At 37.1% G+C, this 22,323-nt stretch overlaps 1 protein-coding gene across 4 annotated transcripts in view; it reads left to right on the top strand.

Annotated features, from left to right (window-relative positions):
* Window positions 1-21,939, top strand: part of rabgap1 (RAB GTPase activating protein 1) — a 61,069-nt gene extending 39,130 nt beyond the window's left edge. For all 4 annotated transcript variants that reach the window (XM_077497337.1, XM_077497338.1, XM_077497340.1 and 1 more), the window contains 13 exons: window positions 2,052-2,165; window positions 5,512-5,586; window positions 7,946-8,071; window positions 8,155-8,298; window positions 8,934-8,975; window positions 9,930-10,058; window positions 11,092-11,184; window positions 11,944-12,054; window positions 13,803-13,907; window positions 14,105-14,188; window positions 18,076-18,147; window positions 20,357-20,557; window positions 21,201-21,939. In XM_077497337.1, the coding sequence (XP_077353463.1) occupies window positions 2,052-2,165; window positions 5,512-5,586; window positions 7,946-8,071; window positions 8,155-8,298; window positions 8,934-8,975; window positions 9,930-10,058; window positions 11,092-11,184; window positions 11,944-12,054; window positions 13,803-13,907; window positions 14,105-14,188; window positions 18,076-18,147; window positions 20,357-20,557; window positions 21,201-21,323 (1,419 nt within the window). In that variant the 3' untranslated portion in view covers window positions 21,324-21,939. The remainder of the gene's footprint in view (window positions 1-2,051; window positions 2,166-5,511; window positions 5,587-7,945; window positions 8,072-8,154; window positions 8,299-8,933; window positions 8,976-9,929; window positions 10,059-11,091; window positions 11,185-11,943; window positions 12,055-13,802; window positions 13,908-14,104; window positions 14,189-18,075; window positions 18,148-20,356; window positions 20,558-21,200) is intronic.
* The last annotated feature ends 384 nt before the right edge of the window (window positions 21,940-22,323 follow it).

Consider the following 22,323-nt stretch of genomic DNA (forward strand, 5'->3'; position numbering starts at 1 on the left):
GAGGTCTTTGTCTAAGCTCTCAGCACTCGAGATAAGAGTCGCTAAGTGGTGCTTGTATCAACATGGAAGCTTATCGTTCATTCGGATGCTTTGGATCAGTGTTATGGGCACGCTCACTCCTGGCTTCCTGGTTGTAAAATGTATAATTATGAAAGATTTGCATCCGAATGAGCTAATAGACGGATACCAATAGCCTTGGGCTTAAAACTGTACAGATGGTAACTGCACTATCTGCTTTTGACGTGGTAATGGTATTAGCAGTCCAGGAATGACACAATGTGAAGAATTTAACACAGTTCATACAGTTCACTCGACATGCAGTTTGTATGATCAACTTGGTACACGGTCTTCCACTCACAGTAAATAAACAAAGTGAAACGGTAGTTCATCCGTGATTTGCTAGGTGTGGTGCAAGTTGTCGAACGCACTTAGCAACACGGATGCTGGCGAGAGTTTTACTATTTCTTTCTTCCTGTTTCTTTTTGCACACACTTTATTTTCATCTGGCGGTTCTTCCTTTCTGGATGTTGCTTTTAATGGCAAGGGGGAAGGAGGCTGCCGTGGACTTGATGGATATCAGAAACTCACACAAGCTTGAATTAGCTGCAAGAAAAACATAAAACTCAATTAACAAATGGAGGTATCACGACAGGGTATTAGGGGCACATTGGAAATGAAAACATAATAATGGGGTTTATTACTCATAATTGGGAAGGAAGAGTATAGGCTGCATGATGCACGCATACTCGCAGTGCATTTTTTTTCTAATTCAATTATTCTGTATGCCATGTACAGGACTGTCTCAGAAAATTAGAATATTGTAATAAAGTCCATTATTTTATGTAATGCAATAAAATAAGCAAAAATGCCATACATTCTGGATTCATTACAAATCAATATTGCAAGCCTTTTATTGTTTTAATATTACTCATTATGGCTTTTTTTTTTTATTTATTTTTTTACTTGGTCTGAGAAAATATGTTGATAGGATTTTGAGTTTTCTTAAGCTGTGTAAGCCATAATCAGCACTATTAAAATAATAAAAGGCTTGTAATATTGATTTGTAATGAATCCGGACTGTATGGCATTTTTGCTTATATAATTGCATTACAGAAAATAATGGACTTTATCACAATATTCTAATTTTCTGAGTCGGTCCTGTAAATTGTAAGATTAGTTTGAAATAATCTTGAACAGTTTAGCATCATTGTTTGCAGGACATTAATTTTGGAGTGATTTTTTTTTTTTATATATATATATATATATATATTTACCTTGGTCCCTATTCCTCTTAAATAATTAATTTCTCTACTAGACTGCTAAGTTGTATGCTTCGCAAACACTTTAACTAATTATAACTTTATTAAGACTTTTTTTTTCAACACCCCAAGCAAAATATTATTCTTAGCATTTTATTCTTGAGTTCATTTTGGCTAATGAATATCCATCCATCTATCTAGCTTGGTCGTCAGCTCATCGCATCGTTTAATAAACTAATTTTTCATTTTACTGACGTCCTCATTTGTAGTATCGCAAGAAGACAAAAATAATTTATCTTCCAATTAACACCCCTCATTCTTATAACAACAAATTCCCAAATTAATTACTGTATCTTCTGGATTGATCCCTATTCTTATTTGTTGCTGCGCTCATTATCGTCTAATGTGAGAGGAGGTTGCCCGCGTACAAAAATTTTCCAGTTGTTCTAAATTGCAAACACGTTTCCCACAGGAAATCATTGTTATTTATTTGGTACACTCTCAAAAGTGTCACCATCACAAAACCATATGTGTGCAGTACATGCACTGTTTTAGGTAATATTTTATCATGCACATATAAAGTCTGTCTGCAATATTGCTGGATACTGTAAGATGCCGTCTAGTTCAAAGCAACATTACTTATTTGCACACAAATGGCGTATTTCTTGTGGTGAGTCACTTTCATCTTTTAGTTAACAATTGTGAGGAAACGCAGGTCAGATGATGGATGGATGTATAATATTTGTTTTATCTCTCCTTCCCTCCCCCGCCTCCCCCTTATCTCACGGCTAGGAATCCCCCCAGGACAGTGCCATCACGCGAGACATTAACAGGACGTTCCCAGCTCATGACTACTTCAAAGACACTGGAGGAGATGGGCAAGACTCCCTGTATAAGATCTGCAAGGTATTCACACTTGGAAGAGTTTGAAATTCATATTTCTGCACTCTCAATATTAAGGCATTATGCAGCAAGTCGGTCATATGAATGGATCAGCAAAGTGCAAGAGCAGGAAACGGAAATTGGGTGGCACCAGTTGCAGATTTCCCATTTTATTTTGTTTTATTATTATTATTTTTTTATTTTTTTCTCTCCACACTACCGAAGTTTATTGCATTCTCTTGGGGGAAAAAAATCTTGATTTTCGGACTATTTTTTCAGGGAGCTTTGTTCTTTATTATTATTATTATTGTTTTTAATATTCTGTTTTAAAAATGTTTTTTTATGTTTTAATGAACATTTTTTTTTCTGTCATTACAATAGATTCCGTAACAGGAGGAAAAATTACTAAGAAAAACAGAAGAAAAAAAATCCAGGAACACGGGCGGAAAATTCTAAAAAACAAAACCAAAACAAAAAATACTCAGAAAAACAGAGCCCCAGCTTCTATTTTTACCTCAACCCCCCGATTTTTTTCTGAATATTTTTTTTTTCCTGTTTTTCAGATTTTTTTTTTTTTATGACAGAAAAAAAATATCCAGTAAAAAAGAAAAAAATAAAGGAAAAAGTGATAAAAAATTACACAAAAACAAAGCTCCCCCCCAAAAAAATTAGAACAGTGGATGCAATACGCATCTGCACCAACCCACTTAATTTTCCTTTTTTTTTTTTTTTTTTTTTAAATGTACGATGCTCACATTACCAAGTTTCAATGATGGTGTGGTTTTTGTTTGAGAATTATCACTCACAGGTTTCCCCACATGCTTTCGGAAGACTCCATACAAGTTTTTTTTTTTTTCCCCTGTAGTGGCGACGTAACCCAAACTTGTCCAATCAGAATGCGCCATAATCTCACTAACCTAACCAACGCCGTAGTGAAGTCGTAATTGCAATAAATACTTAATATGAACAACACTTCTTGGTTATAATTATAAAACAATAACATAAAAAAATAGTAAGCACAGCAATAACTTATCTCGCTTTCTCGTGCCGCACATTTTTACACACGCCATTTGTGTGTCAGGACTCTTGTCAAGTAAAGCAAACAAAAAAATCTTTGCGAGTCCTTCTCCACTGCCTAATGAGGCATGTAAAAAGATTGTTGTCACATGAGGGAGACATGCAGTTGTTACCCAAATTTTCCAGCTGCTCCGAATGATGCTGCAGGCCCCTTGGCATGCTTCCTGACCAATTTTTAATCACGTCTTTTAATCAATTCTATGACGAATGCTCATTTTTAAATATGCATATCAAATACGAGTGATGACAGATGAGATAAACGCCGCTTTTTTCTTCTGTATGAGGTATTCTTTTTAGCTACTGAGCCTTCATTTCATCAATTTTGAATCAGCAGCAATTACTGCAAATGATATATTTGAGGACTTTGACTCCGCCTACGTACAAATAGTTTTTTTTTTTTTTTTTAATGTCCATACCATATCAATACCTAAGTTTTTTATTCTCTATATGGAAAAGCTGTCCTGCCATTGGTTCAGAGCATTCAAGGGCCAATAGGATATCTTATATCGGCATGCAGTGAGCATGTCACATATCAGTGAATGTCGTGCACGAGCAAGACGCAAGATGCTGCATCCAAAGTCCTATATTAGCCTTGGAAATAATGGTATCGGCAGGTTACTCGTTAGTAGTCACCGATACCGATACCACTGTTTTAATGCAGTATCGGGGCATCTGCCGATACCAGTATCGGTATCGGAACAACACTAGTGAGCATCCCACATCTTCGGCAACCATACGTGTAGCGTTACCTTCTTCAAGAAGTTTGTTAATCCTGTCTTTGGTCTCAAGAGACATCTCCCTTGTTGGAGCCATGATTCTTGCCAGTCCACTTGGTCCAGCAGCCCTCCAAGGTGGGATAACTGCACTGTTTTTAAACTGCTGACAAACGAGCAGATGTCATTTGAGACAGGTGCCCAATTAAGGAAAGGAAATTGACTGGGCGTGTCCTTATTTTCTGCTCAAAATGGAGTGATTTCATATTTATTTCCCTGCACTTGCTTTATAAAAATAACATTTACTGACCAGCACGATGTTTTTTCTTCATTTCTTTTAGTGTTTCTGAGAGCCAAGATGTTGCACTTTGGAATGACCTTACGACTGTTTCATGCTTTTTATCTGAGTTTGATCTACAGAATAAAACGTCTGAGCGAGTGCTCGTCCAAGACTTGGCGATTCCATACTTTTTGCTAGGGGTTGTATATTTGTGATTGACCAGTTAACCAACCATTTCTTACTTTTAATTTGAACAGAGTTTACTCCAACAGGACCAAAGTCAATTTGCTTTTTTCCAATATGAAGAAGTATTTTTGAATTTAGAAGTCATCTCGTGTCACGTTGGAACTTTCATTACCCAAACAGTCATGGGAATGCACTGAAAAAAGAATTGATAAAAAAATGTTCTTTGTGTACCAATAATTAAATATCAGCTGTTGTTTCCAGGGGCAACTGTTGCGGATGCACACGCCTTCATGACCTCATGATCAGAAACAATGACGGTCTGTGTCTTCAATTTTTAAGGGCTCGTAAATAAGAGATTACATCACAACAATTGTGTAAATTGCTTGATACTGACAGGTTCACTGACTTGAAGCTATTGAGCCAAGCACATATCAGATAAAAAAAAAAATGCATAAAAAACACATTTTCTGAGCGTTTCTTGCACATGCATATTATTGAGACACTCACGACTGTGGTTGCTGCGCTCAGATTTTTCATTTCATTCATTATGTATGTATAACTCGAGCGAGGGCATCCATCTCGACGCAGTTAAGCACCTCCTCAGGTGTGTTTAAATAATTCAGTTGGCCCCAACTCAAACCCCCCCCGCCTTTGCTGCGCTCGTGGATTGATCCGCGCTTTGTCGCTTTGGTTTGACTCATTACTCGCATTTGTAGCACAGTAGGCCATTCGGACCATTTTGGTGAAATTTTGTCCTGTTTTGTTCTCTCAGATTTACACGGTCTCAAAAGGCACCGCATACCATCTCGGGGTTCCTTTTCCCTCTATTGCAACATCAATCTGACACGCGTTTGCTCACTGTGTGTTTCTAAAAGGGGAACTCCATCTGCTGTGGATTCGGTATTTAAACAAGCGTTATCTGAATGATATGATCTAAACAAATGCGGTTTGTCTTTTTATTTACAACTACGGTTTTGCTCTACTGCAGCCTGAGCACACTTGCTATTTATTTATTTTTTTTGTTATTTAAACATTTCATTTTTCAGCGTTTGCATGAACTGTCCAAGCCTATTTAATAACCTTCTGCACACGTGCGTTTGTCTCCGCCCACCAGGCATACTCTGTGTATGATGAGGAGATTGGCTACTGCCAGGGACAATCCTTCTTGGCTGCTGTGCTTCTGTTGCACGTGAGTTTCCATGTCAGTCCAGCAAAAACACATTTTCTTGATCAAACAAACTGATGTGCGGTCAAGTAGGTTCTGTTCTTTATTATTATTATTGTTACATGCCTTAAGTCGTCTTATCAGTTGGGTTCCAGTAAAAAAAAAACAACGTTTTTGCTTATCTTGTCCAACAATTTCGAGCACAGAGAACAACTGTTTAGTGTCTTCCTTTTTGACAGCAGTGCCAGATATCAACTTCCATCATGTTTTGTGCCACATAAATTCTGGCAAGATTTACTGGCGGTTGAAGTCATTTTATGTGTACATAAAAAATATTTGTCCCCTGCAAAATCAAGGACTTCACTGCTTATGCATTAGATCTTTCGTACACATTTAGATCCAGATTTATCAAAAATATTTGACGCAAGTTTGACCCACGTTTGTTTACTCTCTGTAAATGAAACAATGGCATCATTTTTGCTTCATATTTAATGGATTTTCCTTGTTTAACGGGAATGACTGGGTGAACATAAATTTAGTTACATTAAATCTTAAAATTTCTTCTTTTTTTTTTCTATTGTAATGGGACTGGCTATTTGTTCAGTCAACAACTAAAAATTTTTTAAAAAAAGAACAAAAATAACACCAGAAGTTTTATTTCAAGAATTATGTTTTTTTTTTTTTTTTTTTTTTATAACTGGGTCAAGTTTACCTTCAATATAAGAATTTGCTGGGGTCAAATTGATGCCAGTGATACAAAACCGTGTTCATAATTTTGAAAGTTAGGAATGTAAACAAAGATACATGCATCCGAACATGTTCAAGTGGATTTCCCTTGTTAAATTTATAGTGGGTATAAAATTCCACTGTTGAAAAAAAAAAAAAAGTCTAATGTGGACAAAAGTAGACCATAATATATCATTTGTAAAGTTTTTTTTTTTTAATCTGATTCATAATCTATTAAATTAATTTGAAAAAGAACATGTTTGGAAGAATTAAAGTAGTACATTAAGCTTGTTGGTTGAATGATAGAATTAGTGTGCCCCCCCCTTCTTCTTCTTTTCTATCAGTATTGCCATCTTGACTTAGAGGAAAATTGTTGACCCATTTCCTTACAAATATGTCTAAAGAAGCAGCAACAATGTTTTTAGCTTTCGGGTGTTTCCACTTGTGCAACCAGATTATTGTGTATTTGTTTTTTATCCTTTCTGGCAGTTTTGTTTCTTTTTCATTGAATGTTACATAATTGACACTATAGTATGGGAAATTGTTTCAAATGTTGCATTAGAAATAGGAGCACCACAATTAACGAGACATTTCTGCAGAAATTGCATGGGAATGCTGAAAAGCTGAATGCTAATAAAACATTTCCCAAGCGAGATTTGCTGAGCAGGATCGGAGAGCTGGTCATGATGAGACGTTGTATCATGTATGGAAGTGGGCGTGGAAAGTGGGACTTGGAAAAAGTTCAGTGTCGGTCCCATTGAAAATGAATGGGGAAAAGTTGATATTTAACGTTAAATTGTGCGAGTACTGTAAGTTATGTGGAATCAGATGATATATACCCAAGATGGCGTGAATTTTTGAAGCGAGTTGAAATTTGAACATTATGTATTATGTATTATGTGGGAGTTTTTGCTCATCAAAAAAGTGTGGAGAATAAAATGTGTCTGAAATAATAATAAAGCATCCGAATAACATTTTCAGCATTCCCACAACTATCTTGGATTGTAATTTTTCTTTTGTGTTGCATTTGAACAATAGACAATTATCATGTTTTATGAATCAATCAGTAAATGTAAATTCTCAGCGTAGTTAAAAAAAAACTAATTTGGAACAATACCCAAATTACAATATTAATTCAGTTATACAAAATGCTTGAAATGGAGATTAAAAATAAACTGATAAGTCTGTGCTGATGAATTCATGCCCTACCTAGTACATTAAAAAACTAACAAATAAATAACTAAATAAATAAAACATTTACAGTGCTTAGTCATGAATTCACCATTAAACAAACAAACAAACAAACAAACAAACAAACAAACAAAAGCCGCTGTTATTCGTTAAAAAACTCATTTATGCTCTCCTCTTGCTATAACATACTTAAGTTTCTACAACAGTGCTCCTTTTTTTTCCCTGAAAAAAAGTAGATCTTTACTGAAAGTTGAAAAAAAAAAAAAAAGAACAAACTTGCAGCGCCAGAATTAATGGTTTCCCTAGCCAACACTGCCACCTAGAGGTAAAACTATATCACCGCATGCTTGCAACTTTAACTAATTTTGCACTTACCTCGTTATATGATTTCATAAGGTACAGTCTATATACAATATCATCAGAATGTGTCCCTAACAGTTTTTTTTTTTTTGGCTTTGTTGCTCAGATGCCGGAGGAGCAAGCCTTCAGCGTGCTCGTCAAGATCATGTTCGACTACGGCCTCAGGGACCTGTTCAAGCAAAACTTTGAAGATCTGCATTGCAAGTTCTTTCAGCTGGAGAGACTCATGCAGGTTTGTGCATATCGCAAATCACTGCTCCTAATATGCTTACCCACACCTGTTTTTTTATTTTTAATCTTTTTGTCTTTATCAAGGAATATATTCCCGATTTGTACACCCATTTCCTGAACGTGGGTCTGGAAGCGCACATGTACGCCTCCCAGTGGTTCCTCACCCTCTTTACAGCCAAGTTCCCTCTCTACATGGTCTTCCATATCATTGACCTGCTTCTGTGTGAGGTAAGTTACACACACGTGCGACCAACACTGTCGGGGTTTGTGCGGGCTCTTTGCAAAGGTCTTCATTTCCAAAATCAAAAATGTGTATTCATTGTTTTCTAAATCTTAAACGGGTATTACATTTCTTGCGTTCATATAAGAAATAGATTGATAGCTCAAATAGATAAATCGACACATTTATTATGATACAACCCGCTTTTGTTGTATTGATGTGTGCGTCATTGGGCTAAAGCTTCACTAATGTAGCCTACGTGATGCTAGCTTATAGCAACTGCCGCATTTCTATTGCGTCATTCTTTTGCTTCGCCCTTCAGGCATGGCCAATCGATTTGCACAATCTAACAGTCATGTTAGAGTTTGATTAAGTGTGGCTTGGCAAAGAGGTCATATGCGAAAGAGGCTTTTAATAAGTGATACAACTTTTTGTCCAAATTGCACAGCACTGTTGCTGTATGTAGAGACATGTTTTGTATTATCATATCATAGAATGATTTAGTTCATAATGGAGCCTCATAAAGCCTCATAAAAGAGCCTTAAAAAAAAACTCTTACATTTGATTTGGTGACTCCTGCAGAAACCCCAATTGAGATAGCAATACTGTACTTTTTAGTTAATCCAGTTCTCCTCATCCTCAGGGTATCAGTGTGATCTTCAATGTGGCTCTGGCACTTCTCAAGGTAACATTTCTACCATATTTCTATTCGACCACTATATTTATGTCCATTTTTAGACCTTCTATTTATACATTTTCTATTCCATTATACAGTCCATTTACTGTATTTTTGGACTATTAGACACATTTTTTTTTGTCATCGTGTGGCTGGTCCTACTAATTGTATATAGTGCAGTATGTTAAAATCCCCATTCCCAAATCGTGTTGACTTTGGCGGCGGTATTGCATGAAAAGTATTTGCCGAGAGGAAATGGAAGTATCGTCTTGGCAAAGAATGTGTGATGTCATAAGGATTTGCAACACCGACCCGGATTCTACCTTTGGTCACAATGCGACACGGGATTTGAATTAACTCATTTGCTCCCAATAACGTGTAAATATGTTTTTTGTTTTTAATGTTTTAAGTGTCCCAAAGATTTTTTTTTTTTTTTTTTTTTTTAATGCTAGCGCATACAGAAAACTTTGATGCAGCCTCTCAACAGCAAAGAACGGTTGCAGAAATAGTAGTTATTACACAAACGGCCAGCAGGTGGAGGCAGAGCAAAGGAGATCAACCAGGGCCATGTTGAATAAAAGCTAAATTACTTACAATATTCAAGTACATTTGTGAAAACTGATGAAACTTAGCTCTCTTTTGATGCTAATTGCTGCAAAATCTTTCTTTTGATAGGTTCCATGTTTTTATTAGCAATAGAACACAATATCCTGTAATATAAGTAGATATTGTAGATTTGTTATCATGCCTTTACATTTAAGAAGAATTGATGTGCCATAATTGATCAATATCAGATTGAATTGAATCGGAAAAGATCAAAATTGAATCAAACTGAAATTAGAAATCGATACCCAGCCGTATACGATATATGACACCTCTTATCAGCTAAGACAGGTCTTCATAATCGGGTTCTTCCTTTTTGGAAATGGAGATTCTCACCCTTTTGTCTTCTTTTTTCCTCAGACATCAAAAGATGATCTGATCCAGACAGACTTTGAGGGCGCCCTCAAATTTTTTCGGGTCCCAGTTCCCAAAAGGTATCGCTCAGAGGAAAACGCCAAGAAACTGATGGAGCTGGCTTGTAGCATGAAGGTGAGTGTCACCTTGGGTGACCTTTCACACTGACCTCATCAAAGGACGGCAGAACGTGTTTCGGCTGAGGTCAAACTGTTTATATTTCCCCAAGTGTCACAAACATCACTACAAGATAGTGAACAGTGGATGTGTGAGGAATCGAAGCAGCACACATAGACTAACGTCACTGAATTATTGGTAACATAAATATGTAAATATGAAATACATTTCTCTCAGAAAACCTGCACCGAGTTCCTATACTGCTGCTTTATGACCAGTAGGGGTCACTGTTGAACTTAAAGATGTAATTACAAATAAAGTTTGACAGATTTTGGGACCATCTGGCCCAGTTTCAGTCATTCGAGGTAACTTTGGCCAGTTTATGTTTTGATGATCTGTCTGTTACATTCACATTGGCAAATATCCCAAACATAGCAGATTTTTAGACTTTAAGTCTTAATTAGAATCACGTGTGCTTTTTCATACATAATATTAAACTAAATAGGCACAAAAAAAATGGTTATTGTCACATAGGGATGTAACGCAAACATCATGATACAATATGATCACGATATGAAGGTCACGATACGATAAATATCATGATATTGTGGGGCAATTGGCGATATTTAAAAAAAAAGATCACAATATTGTAAAAAAAAAAAAAAAAAAGCACAATATTGTAAAAAAAAAAAAAAAAAAAGCACAATATTGTGCTTTTGTACAAAACAGCAATGCATATAAACCACCAACAATCTCTAATAACAATAATGAGGCACTTACTTGCTAATGCAAGCACACATTGATCACTTCACAAGCAAATTAGTTTTCCCCTTCATCTGACAATTAGCATAGATTTTAAAAATAGAAGGCCACAACATCCCTAATGAAAATTAAATTGCACTAATAAACTAGCCACTAGAGGGTGCTAGAACTGCACTCTTTTAACAGATGTTTTCCTTTTAAATATTGTGAACATGACGCCGACGATATTGTGGCAGTTTTAATATCACGATATTGCCCTTATCATTACATCCCTATTGTCATGTTTCAGATAAGCCAGAAAAAGCTAAAGAAGTTTGAGAAGGAGTACCACACCATTAGGGAGCAGCAGGAGCAGCAGGAAGCACCCATTGAGAGATACGAGGTTTGTGCGCATGCACGGAACTCGGATGATTAATTAACTTTTTACTTTTTATATATTAACATTGAGCTGTGCTAGTCCACTTTTTTTTTTTTTTTTTTTTTTAATCTTAACAGGGTCCTCGTAAATATACTACATTTGAAAGATTTAGATCTCATAGTTTATTTTCTGGAATTGCAAACAGCACAAAAAAAAAACAGAAAAAAAGCAATAATAATGTCAACATTTAAAAGAAATGAGGTAGTTACATTCTAAAATGCAGTATACATAGTTTGAATGTAAAAGTCATGTTTGGGTGTGTCATTACTGTCATTCATATTTGCTTCCGTCCGATGCTCTAATCTTTTAAGTGATTGAAGGTGCTGCTAAAAGTAAGCAGGAATGCGTGATTACAGCCCATACATTATAAATACTGCATTATATCAGCTGGAGTCAGCTTGAAAAATGGACTGTACCGTCTCAACCATAAATTCTTTTGATTATACATAAGTTGCATTTTTTCCTAGTCCCGCTTCTCGATATTTTATTCTGTCCTCCATGCAGATAGATGCAGGTCATGTCCTGTTAAACATTATACAAGTTCTCGCTTCAGTTAAATTTCTCACTCGCTGAGCACAGAATCTCGTTAGTGTTATTCCGTTCATTCGCGACTTTCACTTCCCGTCCCAAGTGCGCTGAGCCACGCCCCCCTTGTTTGACTCCCGTGATCTTCCTTCCTCATTTGGCCTCGTTGTCATTCTTGTTGTCGACGCTGATCCGCAGAGGGAGAACCGTCGCTTGCAGGAGGCCAACATGCGCTTGGAGCAGGAGAACGACGACCTGGCGCACGAGCTGGTCAGCAGCAAGATTGCCCTGCGCAAAGACCTCGACAACGTAAGTCGGAAAGAAAAGGCGGACGTTGTCCGTTTTTTTCTGTGATGGAGGAAAACCTGCGAGAAACTTCATACTTGACGTACACTTCTGTTGAGACCTCATTTTTGTGTCTCCTCATTATGAGAAATTATTTTTAATTGCAGAATCCAAATCATCATTTAATTACTGTGCCTTTCACTAACGTTTTCAAGTATGCCACTCGCATAATTATTACATTTTGTGCTGCACCAAAATCATTATTTTATTAAATAATATTATGGAAATGACCTTCTTAATTGTTTATTTGTAAGTACTGTAGTCGGGGTTTTGGATTGTGACCAGTTTTTGAAACAGTGAGATTAATTTACATACTTACTCTTTAAGCTTTTGGCACAAGCATCGGCAAAGATTCACCATTTTCAATCGACAGCCAGACTGCATGGAAATGTGAACACTGATTTCAAACTTGCGTTTTAAGCAGCACATTCTTTATCGTTTGGCAAAGGTTACGACATGTTGGCAGCGTTGAGTTCAGGGGTGTCCAGACTTTTTCACATTTGAAATTCTTTGACCACTGGTTCACAGTGTTCCATCGTTTATCGCGAGTTCATTTATTTTTATTTTTTTTTTTTAAACAGCATGCTTTCTGGTTTGTTTATTTTTTTGGTATTTGCACGGCCCGTACCTCTCGAACCCTACGTCCGACCGGGGACATACGGGCATCCGCGGATTCGTCTCGACAAGACCTTTCAAACGGTGTCTGTCCCGTCGCTCCACGAAATTGCATTCCGGAGATAGAAAGTATATACTGTGCTGTATAATAAGTACATTTAAAAATACAGAGAATTAAAGAAAAAAACATTCATAATAAAATAAAAATTATAACAAAATGAAAAAAACATATGTAATAAGTAAAAAAATACATACTGTGCTGTATAATAAGTAAATAAAAAAACAACATACTTTAAATGGATGAAATGACTGTAAATAAAAAAAAACAGAATGAAAGAAAAAACATTCAAAATAAAATAAAAAACGTAAGTGAAAAAAATATATACTGTGTTGTATAATAAGTAAATTAAAAAAATACTATTAATGGGAAAGAAATGACTGTAAATGGAGAAAAAAAAACATAAATGATGAATGGAAAATGCATTCATAATAAACTAAAAATCATACCAAAACGAAATAACATATAATAAACGAAAAAAAAATTAAATAACGGGATTTTTTTTTTTTTTTTAATTACATTTCCATTATCGTGGGTAGTTTTTGGAACGTAACAGCCACGATAAATTAAATGAGGGAACACCGTATTTGTTTTATTGTGTTCTTATTTTATTGACATAATCATATGAAGCACCCACATCAGTCTATTGCACTGCATTCTTTTCACTTCTGTTACAGTACGTTAAATCTTTTATTTACTCATATACAGTCTTTCATTAATATTTACCACTTTTTCACAGTGTAGAAATCCATCCATCCATCCAGTTATTTTCACTTCTTCTTTTCTTGATTATACGCTGGTGAGCTGGAGTGACTTTAGGCGAGGGTACGCCTTGGACTGGTCCACAATCATAAAATAATATTAGCTCCAGCACAACCGCAACTCTGGTGAGGATAAACAGTGTAGAGAACGGAATGATATGCTAATATGCTGGTTGTCATGTAAGGCTGGCATCCATGAAGATTGTCATCAAGACTCGCGTCACCTGTGACATCGACATCATGCCTGTCGCCATCCCGTTTGTGTGTGTGTGTGTCAGGCTGAGGAGAAGGCCGACGCCCTGAACAAGGAGCTGCTGCTGACCAAACAGAAACTCGTCGACTCGGAGGACGAGAAGAGACGACTGGAGGAAGAGTCGGCGCAGGTCAGAGTGCGCCTCGGTTACCGTTAGCGAGCTTCCTGCGCGCTCGCGGAAGAGAAAAAGATCAATGTGCTCGCACGGAAGACGTGACTTTGCCCTCAGCGCCAAGCTTGCCGATAGTTGTCTGTCTCCTTTACATGTCATGGCGCTAACAAAGAAACACGGGATACTTGGTCCATGACCTCTAAATGTGTCCACAGCTGAAGGAGATGTGCAGACGAGAGCTCGACAAGTCGGAATCCGAGATTAAGAAGAACGGCTCCATTATTGGGGAATACAAGCAGGTATGGCCACACTTGAATGAAAACACTTGAATGCTATCACGGAGTTGATTTTTTTTTTTTCTTTTTTTTTTTAAATGACAAGACAAGCGTTATTGTAATCTAGCCTCACCATGTGTGCACTCCAGTCAAGCAAGTTATTTGAAAATGGCAGCCCCCCGTTTATTCCGATTTATTTATTTTTCTCTCTCTCAATGGGCAGCGCAACGTCCTGTGCAGCGCTGCCTTGTTACTAAACAAAAAATATTCGTGTCAAAGTCACTGTTGTGCAAAAAAAAATTATCTTTTCACAAAAAGCTCGTTTTTCTCTCAATATTTTTGTATTTTCGCTTATGTCACTCAAATGACCTAATTTCAAATGATGATTACTAAAGAACGGAATAAGGTCGAAACATACTTTTTTTTTCTCTCATGAAAGAATGGAATCCAATCTTTCATATGGTATCCACCATATTTATGTCGTCATACCGCACCATGTTCTGTTTACTTTGAAAGATGAGTGAAAATGCTCAAAATCGGCTGGCACCGTTGGTTTTTTTTTTTTTGGATAACGTTTGGCAGTCAAAAGAGTTAACCATTGATTGGTGTTTACTTCGTACTTTGTATTCGTATAGTAATATTTATTTAAAAGAAAAGGGTGATTGACGTTATGCTATGTTACTGGTTCGGTCATTGATTTCCAAAGTTAAAAACAGATGTTTGCAAATGTCTTATTTTGATTCAACACTACGGAAATCAGTGAACAATCATAGGGTTTAAGCATGTGTGGTGATTTTTTTTTTTTTTTTTTGATCATGACATCACATTAGAAAAAGACGTTGGCACAAAATGGCGCATTAAATCACAATATTGAGTTTGGGAAAACAATCACAAGTAGATTATTTTCCAAAATCATTCCGCCCTAACCAAACAAGTACAACACATTCAATCGATCCCAATTTTGTGAGGTAGCCCCTTCCAAAAAGACCTTCATTTAAAGGTTTGAGGAGCGACGGTGTTAAATTTTGCAACTCACCAGGTCATTTAAAGATAATCAATAAAACTACCGGCTAGGTCGCGCTTCTCGCCGAGTTGGGCGCCAACGTGACATAATCATTTACAAGAGCGGCGCATTTATTTGATGCCGCTCGGTGCCCCCGTGGCTTTGATGTGATTAGTAACTGAGCTGGAAATGAGTCGAGGCGCGCTGGTCATTAATCAGCACGCCGAATCACAAGCGTGCCTTTGCTCAGCCGCGATGGAAGCATATGCAGAAAACAGGTGACGCATCTTGCAACTTGTTCACGTATTATCATTATTATGTAAGTACATCCTGACTGGGCACGGTGTTGCCAACTCAATTGCAAAGTCAAAAAAAAAAAAACATTCGCAAAACTGCAAGATTTTGCATTGACGTTTTTCTTTCACCAGTTATATTTCCCCTTCTTATCATCCCCTATTCAACATATATTCAAATCTAAAATGCAGCACTAATGTGGAGCCGTATTTTTAAAATCAAACGCCTTTTTGTTCCACAAATTATTCATTGCATGCGTGCGCGAACAGAAATATCGACATCGAGACGTCGCGTCCTTCAGGTGAACTCTGAGACGACGGCTCGTAACGCGTTTTTTTTTTTCCCCATCCTTTTCGGGTGTCATCCTGTCACTTGATGTTGAAATGCGAGCGCTTCGCCGATCCTTTTTCCTCTCTTCTTGCCGTTGCGGAGGTGTTATGCAACACTTGTGTCGCTCCCCGTATGCCCTCAGACAGAAATAGCAAGAGGACGACGTACTTGGAGGCAAACTTCAGCCCAATCGTCGTATTAATGAGCAAATATGGCACAATTTCACCTTAAACTAACTAGAATTATGTAATAGATGAAGACATTCCAGCTGATCAGCCGTGCTATAGTATTTGCGGTACTGCCGTTTGTGTATTATGGATAACTGGAAGTGGCGATGTTTCTTTCTCGCATCAAGCTATGGGAAGATGAAGCTGATAGATGGAAAGGGTGAGTGGAATGGAGAGAATCGAGGGAGGAGAATTGCGTTCGAGCCTGTGATTCCCTTGGCAGGCTCAAAAGCTCGTCTGTGCTGTTTCCCAACCATGATAACTCCACACTAGGATTTATTCACTTTTTTTGTTGGATTGCATCCCAAAATTTTCAGGTGCGCTCACTGTCGAGCCAGGCTAACAGAACAGATGATGTGAAAGTTATTGTAGATTATATATTTATAGTATATGCGTTTTTGCGATCACGTGACAATAAACAAGTTAGGTGGCCATTTGTTTTGTTGCAACAGTAGTGTTGATTGAAGTTAAAGGTCAAAATGGTTAATTCGGTTATGAAAAAAAAAAAAAGACATGCATTTACAATTTTTTTTTTAAATTGGTAGTACTGAAGCCAAGAACTTAAATTTTGATGCAGATAAATTATTTGTTGTTTATTTGAAATTCCATTTGAGTCATGGTATGAAATGGAATAATCCATATAGCGTTCAAAGTGGCTCTACATCCATGCACAACATTTCCACTACAGGAAGGAGGCTGCTAACTACTAACTTTTTTTTTTTTTTTTTAAATACTTTTCAAGTTTAACTTTGTCGGAGTTCTGCGTCCCCCTTAAGCCTAATTCTGACCATTATTGTCATCTTCCAGGCCTGAGTGTAATCTACAGGACTGTTTCAGAAAATTAGAATATTGTGATAAAGTCCATTATTTTCTGTATTGCAACTAAATAAACAAAATTGCCATACAGTCTGGATTCATTAGAAATCAACTGAAATATTGCACGCGTTTTATCATTTTTAATATTCCTGATTATGGCTTTGTTTTTTGTTTTTAACTTGGTCTGAGGAAATATTCTAATATTTTCAGATAGGATATTTTGAGTTTTCTTAAGCTGTAAGCCATAATCAGCAATATTAAAAATGATAAAAGGCTTGCAATATTTCAATTGATTTGTAATGAATCCAGAATGTATGACATTTTTGCTTATTTAATTGCATTACAGAAAATAATGGGCTTTATCACAATATTCTGATTCTCTGAGACAGTCCTGTACTTCCATCTCGCTAACTGCAGCTAGAACAAATAGCGGTAAACATGCATTTGTGCTAAAATGCTAGAAGGAAAATGTCTGTTTTGAAATATTACAGACCATTTTCATATGCTTGCTAATTTTTAGCACTATTCCAGTGTACACTAATCAAGTAGTCTGAGGGTTGCCATGGCGACAACCAAGTTAAACTTTGTCCTTATTACAAACCAGTGAAGCATCCAAAGTATTTTAGTTTGTTTATGTTGACTTTGCATTCCTAGATATCAAAACATTTGACAGTATGTCGCCAATTTGAATTCTTGATTCGCATACTTGTCATTCTCTAGCGGCTCAGGTAGAATGTTTACAAATCTAAAAATAGATGTTTCGAATCATGAAAGAGGATGTGGGCAGGTAGAAGATGAAGAAAAGCCTGCTGTGATGTGGGAGGCGGATGGCAAGCGTTCAGGCAGATGAAAGGGAAGAGATGACAACAGGAAGAGATAAAAAAATAAAAATAAAATAAAAAAAAAAAAGGCCTGGAGGAGGACAATGATGGCTATCTGCTGCGGGGAGGATAAGAAGAGAACAGGAATGCGCTGTCGACCAGAGGCCGAGAGACCTCATGTGTCGAGATAAGTCCCGTTACATTCAGCTCTGCTCCGTACTTGAAAGTCAACGTTTATGCCAAGAGAAGAGCTTGAGGCAAAAACGCTACTAAACTGACCATTCAGGCCAACCTTACTTATTATTACGCTAGTGCCACAACAACACATGAAAACAAACACAGCAAAATATAAATGCTTCATCGTGCAGCGAATTGAGAACAAAGAGAAAATAAGAACATAACATACGACTCTTGTTCCAGATCTGCTCCCAGCTGAGCGAGCGGCTCGAGAAGCAGCAAGCGGCCAATCGAGGAGAACTGGAGAAGATCCGAGTGAGTTTCCCTTTCACACGCGCACGCACGCACGCACACAGACATAGATAATAGATAAAACGTATAGATCACATAGTATAACAGCTGCACTTCAAAACGGATTTAGCCAAATGTCTGATTTACATATTATTATTATTATTATAATTATTATTATTATTATAATTATTATTATTATTATTATAGACTTAGACTTGACTATTGATTCCTTTGGGAAGGCTCCCTTTGGGAAATTTACATTTCTGCCAGCAATAAGAACAGATCATAACAGAAAATAATTCAATCCATAAATAAGATTATTACACCAGAGATTGAATTAATAAAAATAAAATCAAAATGCAATCAATCAATAAATAAGGTTATTACACCGAGATTGGATTAAATAAATTAAATTAAATTAAATTAAATACAGTACAGTACAGTAAAGTGCCATATTTGTGAAGTGTTGTACTTTCATGGATTTCTGTCAGAGAATTGCTTCTGAATACATTTTTTTTGCTTAGCTGTGTTTTACAATCATATCATAAGTGTGAGCAAAGTTTTCCTGGTAGGTTGCCTCACTCTGTGTAAGGACCTTGCTTAAAAATTGTCTTCAAAATACCTTTTTTAAAAAAATAAATAAATAAATAAGAAACAATGCAAAAAAAAAAAAAAAATGAATAAATAAATAAAATGAAAAAAATGTAAATAAATAAAAAGTAAAAAAAATAAAATAAAAAAAAAATAAAATAAAAAATAAAGTAAAATGATAAAACACCTTAATAATCCAGAAATCCGAAACTTCGAAGCCTTTTCAGTTTATTTGCGGTGTCACTTCCCCGTTCTCAAGCCAAGTCGTTACTGACTGAGCTGGTGCTGCTCAGACCGGCTCACGCTTGGCTCGTTTGTTGACGTTGTATTTGGAAGAAAATGGCATTTTAGAAAAGGAGTTAAAAAAAAAAAAAAAGAAAACGTTCCACAAGGGCAAACACAAGTTATTCCGACAAGGACACGCAGCCTGCTTCTTTGTATGCGAGCGTGTCCTACGGCAAATGCAGTAAACCTGTCAGCAATTATAAGCAATGGAGGAGAATAAATGGCGCATGCAGTGAATTATGCGTAATGGAAAGTTACAATAGTGTTAATGAGAAATGGGTGAATCGCATTACGGCTCAGTGGATCATTAAAGACGCCACTTAAAGTGACAGAGACGATTACAGGCGAGTTTCTTCGGGCGCTGGAAAATGTTGACAGATGATCCCGTTTTTTGTTTTTTTTACGGTCTGTTTTTGAGGTTTGAAAAGAGCATTAAGTTTTGGATAATGTGCTCATTTGGAGGCATTCAGAAGCTCCCGCAGTGACTCAACAAAATGCTAAATTTCCTCAGTTGTCATAAAACTAAAAACTAAAAAATGCCACACCTCAAATAAATGCCTTTTTGTTCTTTAAGTTTGAATTCATTTTGAGATTATTTAAAAAAAAAAATCTGAAAATTATTAGCTTTAGTTTATGTATTAATTTTTTATATTGAGTATTTTTGAGTGCAAGATTTAAAAAAAAAATCACTAAATATTGCGTAACAAAGTAAACAACTCTCAAGTAAACGTTTGACATTCCTTCTTCTGTCCAAACATAAACAGCACTGAACCTAAATGCTATTATTAAAATGAACCCTGAATAATCATGTATGATGTTGGCAAATATGAAAATGGACATTTTTGTTAGAATTATAGGTAGCTTTGTGAATGCAAGATGTAGACTCAAAAAAAAAAAACGCATTATTTTTTCCATTTTATTTGATTTTTTTTTTCAATTCTATTTAAAAAAAATATTTTTAGTTTTATTTCTTTATTTCTTACCCTGTAATGTATATTATTTTACTTATTAATGCCGTTATCAGGACATTTGCATTTGCTCAAGAGCCCGTTGCACCCAGCGGTTGTGGGTTCGATTCCCCTCCATTGTCGCCATGTTGACGTGTCCTTGAGCAATATGAACCCATCCAACAATGTTAACGTGCTTTGAAAAGTGCCATACAAGTGCATGTGAGTTCATCAGTGCCATATGAGGAAATATGATTGTGCAAAGGCAGAAGGACACATTGTTTAGTTACAAATGTCTTCCTTTTTTTTTTTTTTTCTCTGAACGTACAAGGAAGAAACGATTTCAAGTTCCTTCATTCATCCTGCAGCCTTTTTGTCTTTGTGACTGTCCTCTCTCTCGCCCTCCGCAGGCCAAAGTGGAGGGCTGCGACAAATGCAGCAGCCTTTTCAACAAGGAAGGTCGCATTCGGGCGCCGGCGGCGGCGGTGCCGCCCGGAGGCAGCGAGGAGACGGACGAGGAGAAGGAAGGTTTGAAGAACCAGCTGAGGGAGATGGAGCTGGAACTGGCGCAGACCAAACTGCAGCTGGTGGAGGCCGAGTGCAAGATCCAGGCATGTTTTTGGCTAATGCTAAAAGCTAACGTTTGGCTTTTTGTGTGACTTTCTGTTTCAACGTTTTAAGACAACTAAGATGTATATATTTAAAAAAAAAAAAAAAAAAAAAAAAAAAAAAATTGATGTGCTTAACTCATTTGCTCCCAATAACATGTAAATACGTTTTTTTATGTTCCAAGTGTCCCAAAGACGTATTTATACGTTTTTTTTTCCTTTTTTTTATGCTAGGGTATACATAAGGCTTTGATTCAGCCTCTCAACTGTAAAGAACGGTTGCAGAAATGATAATTACACAAACGGCCAGCAGGTGGCAGCAGAGCAAAGGAGATCAACCAGGGCCATGTAGAAAAAAAGCTCAATTACTTTGAATTCTAAATAGATTTGTGAAAACTGTTGAAACTTAGCTCTCTAATTGCTGCAAAACGGAAACAGATAGAAACATACTTTTTTTTTCCTGATGAAAGAAGAGACTTTAATCTTTCTTTTGGTAGGTTCCATGCTTGTATAGCAATTGAACACAATATTCTGTGGGCCTTGCAACATCAGTCAAAATCCAGTAAAACAGCCGGGAGCGAACGGGACTACTTTTGTGAAAATGGCGGCGAGTGAATGAGTTAACTGTCATTTCTTGGCCCATCAGGACCTGGAGCACCATCTGGGTCTGGCCCTCAACGAGGTCCAGGCGGCCAAGAAGACCTGGTTCAACCGAACGCTCAGTTCCATCAAGACGGTCACGGGCACGCAGGGCAAAGAGACCACCTAACCCGCTCGGGTCTCATTTGCGTCGCCCTGGAACTCGGAACGCTTCTCGCTCGCATCCCAGGGTAAGCGTCACTAGGGGGCGCTCTTGGCCACGCCCCCCCCCCCCCCCCCCCCCCCCCCCCCCCCCTTCCCCGTTGAGGCCCAACATGACTACAGCCAAGTGCACTGACCGTCAGGGCCGACAAAAAACTTTATTCACACGTAAGTACACTGTTTGGTTTGTGTCTTTGTTACTGCTGATGTGAACCAATGAGGAGGAAAGGGAGGAGCTGTCTGTAACCATGGTAACGTGACAGACGCACACTCCCTCCCTTAAAAAGAAGAAACTACTGGCACAAACTAAAGGAGGGTTAGTTTTCGGTACGAGACATTTTCTTTTTGTAACATACGAGCTCCTTTTTTTTTTTTTTTTTCTATGTCTGTTGATGAACGTGCTTAAAATAAACGGACTGACTAAAGTGCGACGTGGAGGAAATATGGAGACAAAAAAAAAAAAAGCACTAATGCATGCATGGATGATAAGACATATTCAATGTGTAAAATGTTATAACGTATGCGTGCGAATGGCGCCACAGCAAAGCCCTCAACTTCCTATTGAGCTGTTTTTTTTTTTTAAATATCAAAACTATCCATTATTAATTTTCCATTCATATGCCAACCTTGAGCGAGAGCGCTTGTCGAACTCCCCACTTCCTTCCTAGCACTTTTGCACTCTGATCCTTCATCTTAGCAGATACTTTAAAGGGATACTTTACTTATTTAGCCATTTTTGGAAGTCAAACATTAATATTTTGCCTATAATAAATTTGATATTTTCATTATCTTTCATGTACAATTAGTACGTTGTAAAAACACATTTTGCAACTTGCTGTCAACTGAAAATGACATCACCAGGGCTCAGGTAACCAATCACAGCTCACCAGTTTTCTAGGTTTGGTCACGTGACATTCACAAGCTGAGCTGTGATTGGTTACCTGAGCCCTTGTGATGTCATTTTCAGT

This window comes from Festucalex cinctus, chromosome 15 (assembly GCF_051991245.1).
Source record: "Festucalex cinctus isolate MCC-2025b chromosome 15, RoL_Fcin_1.0, whole genome shotgun sequence".
NCBI classification, from domain to species: Eukaryota; Metazoa; Chordata; class Actinopteri; order Syngnathiformes; family Syngnathidae; genus Festucalex; species Festucalex cinctus.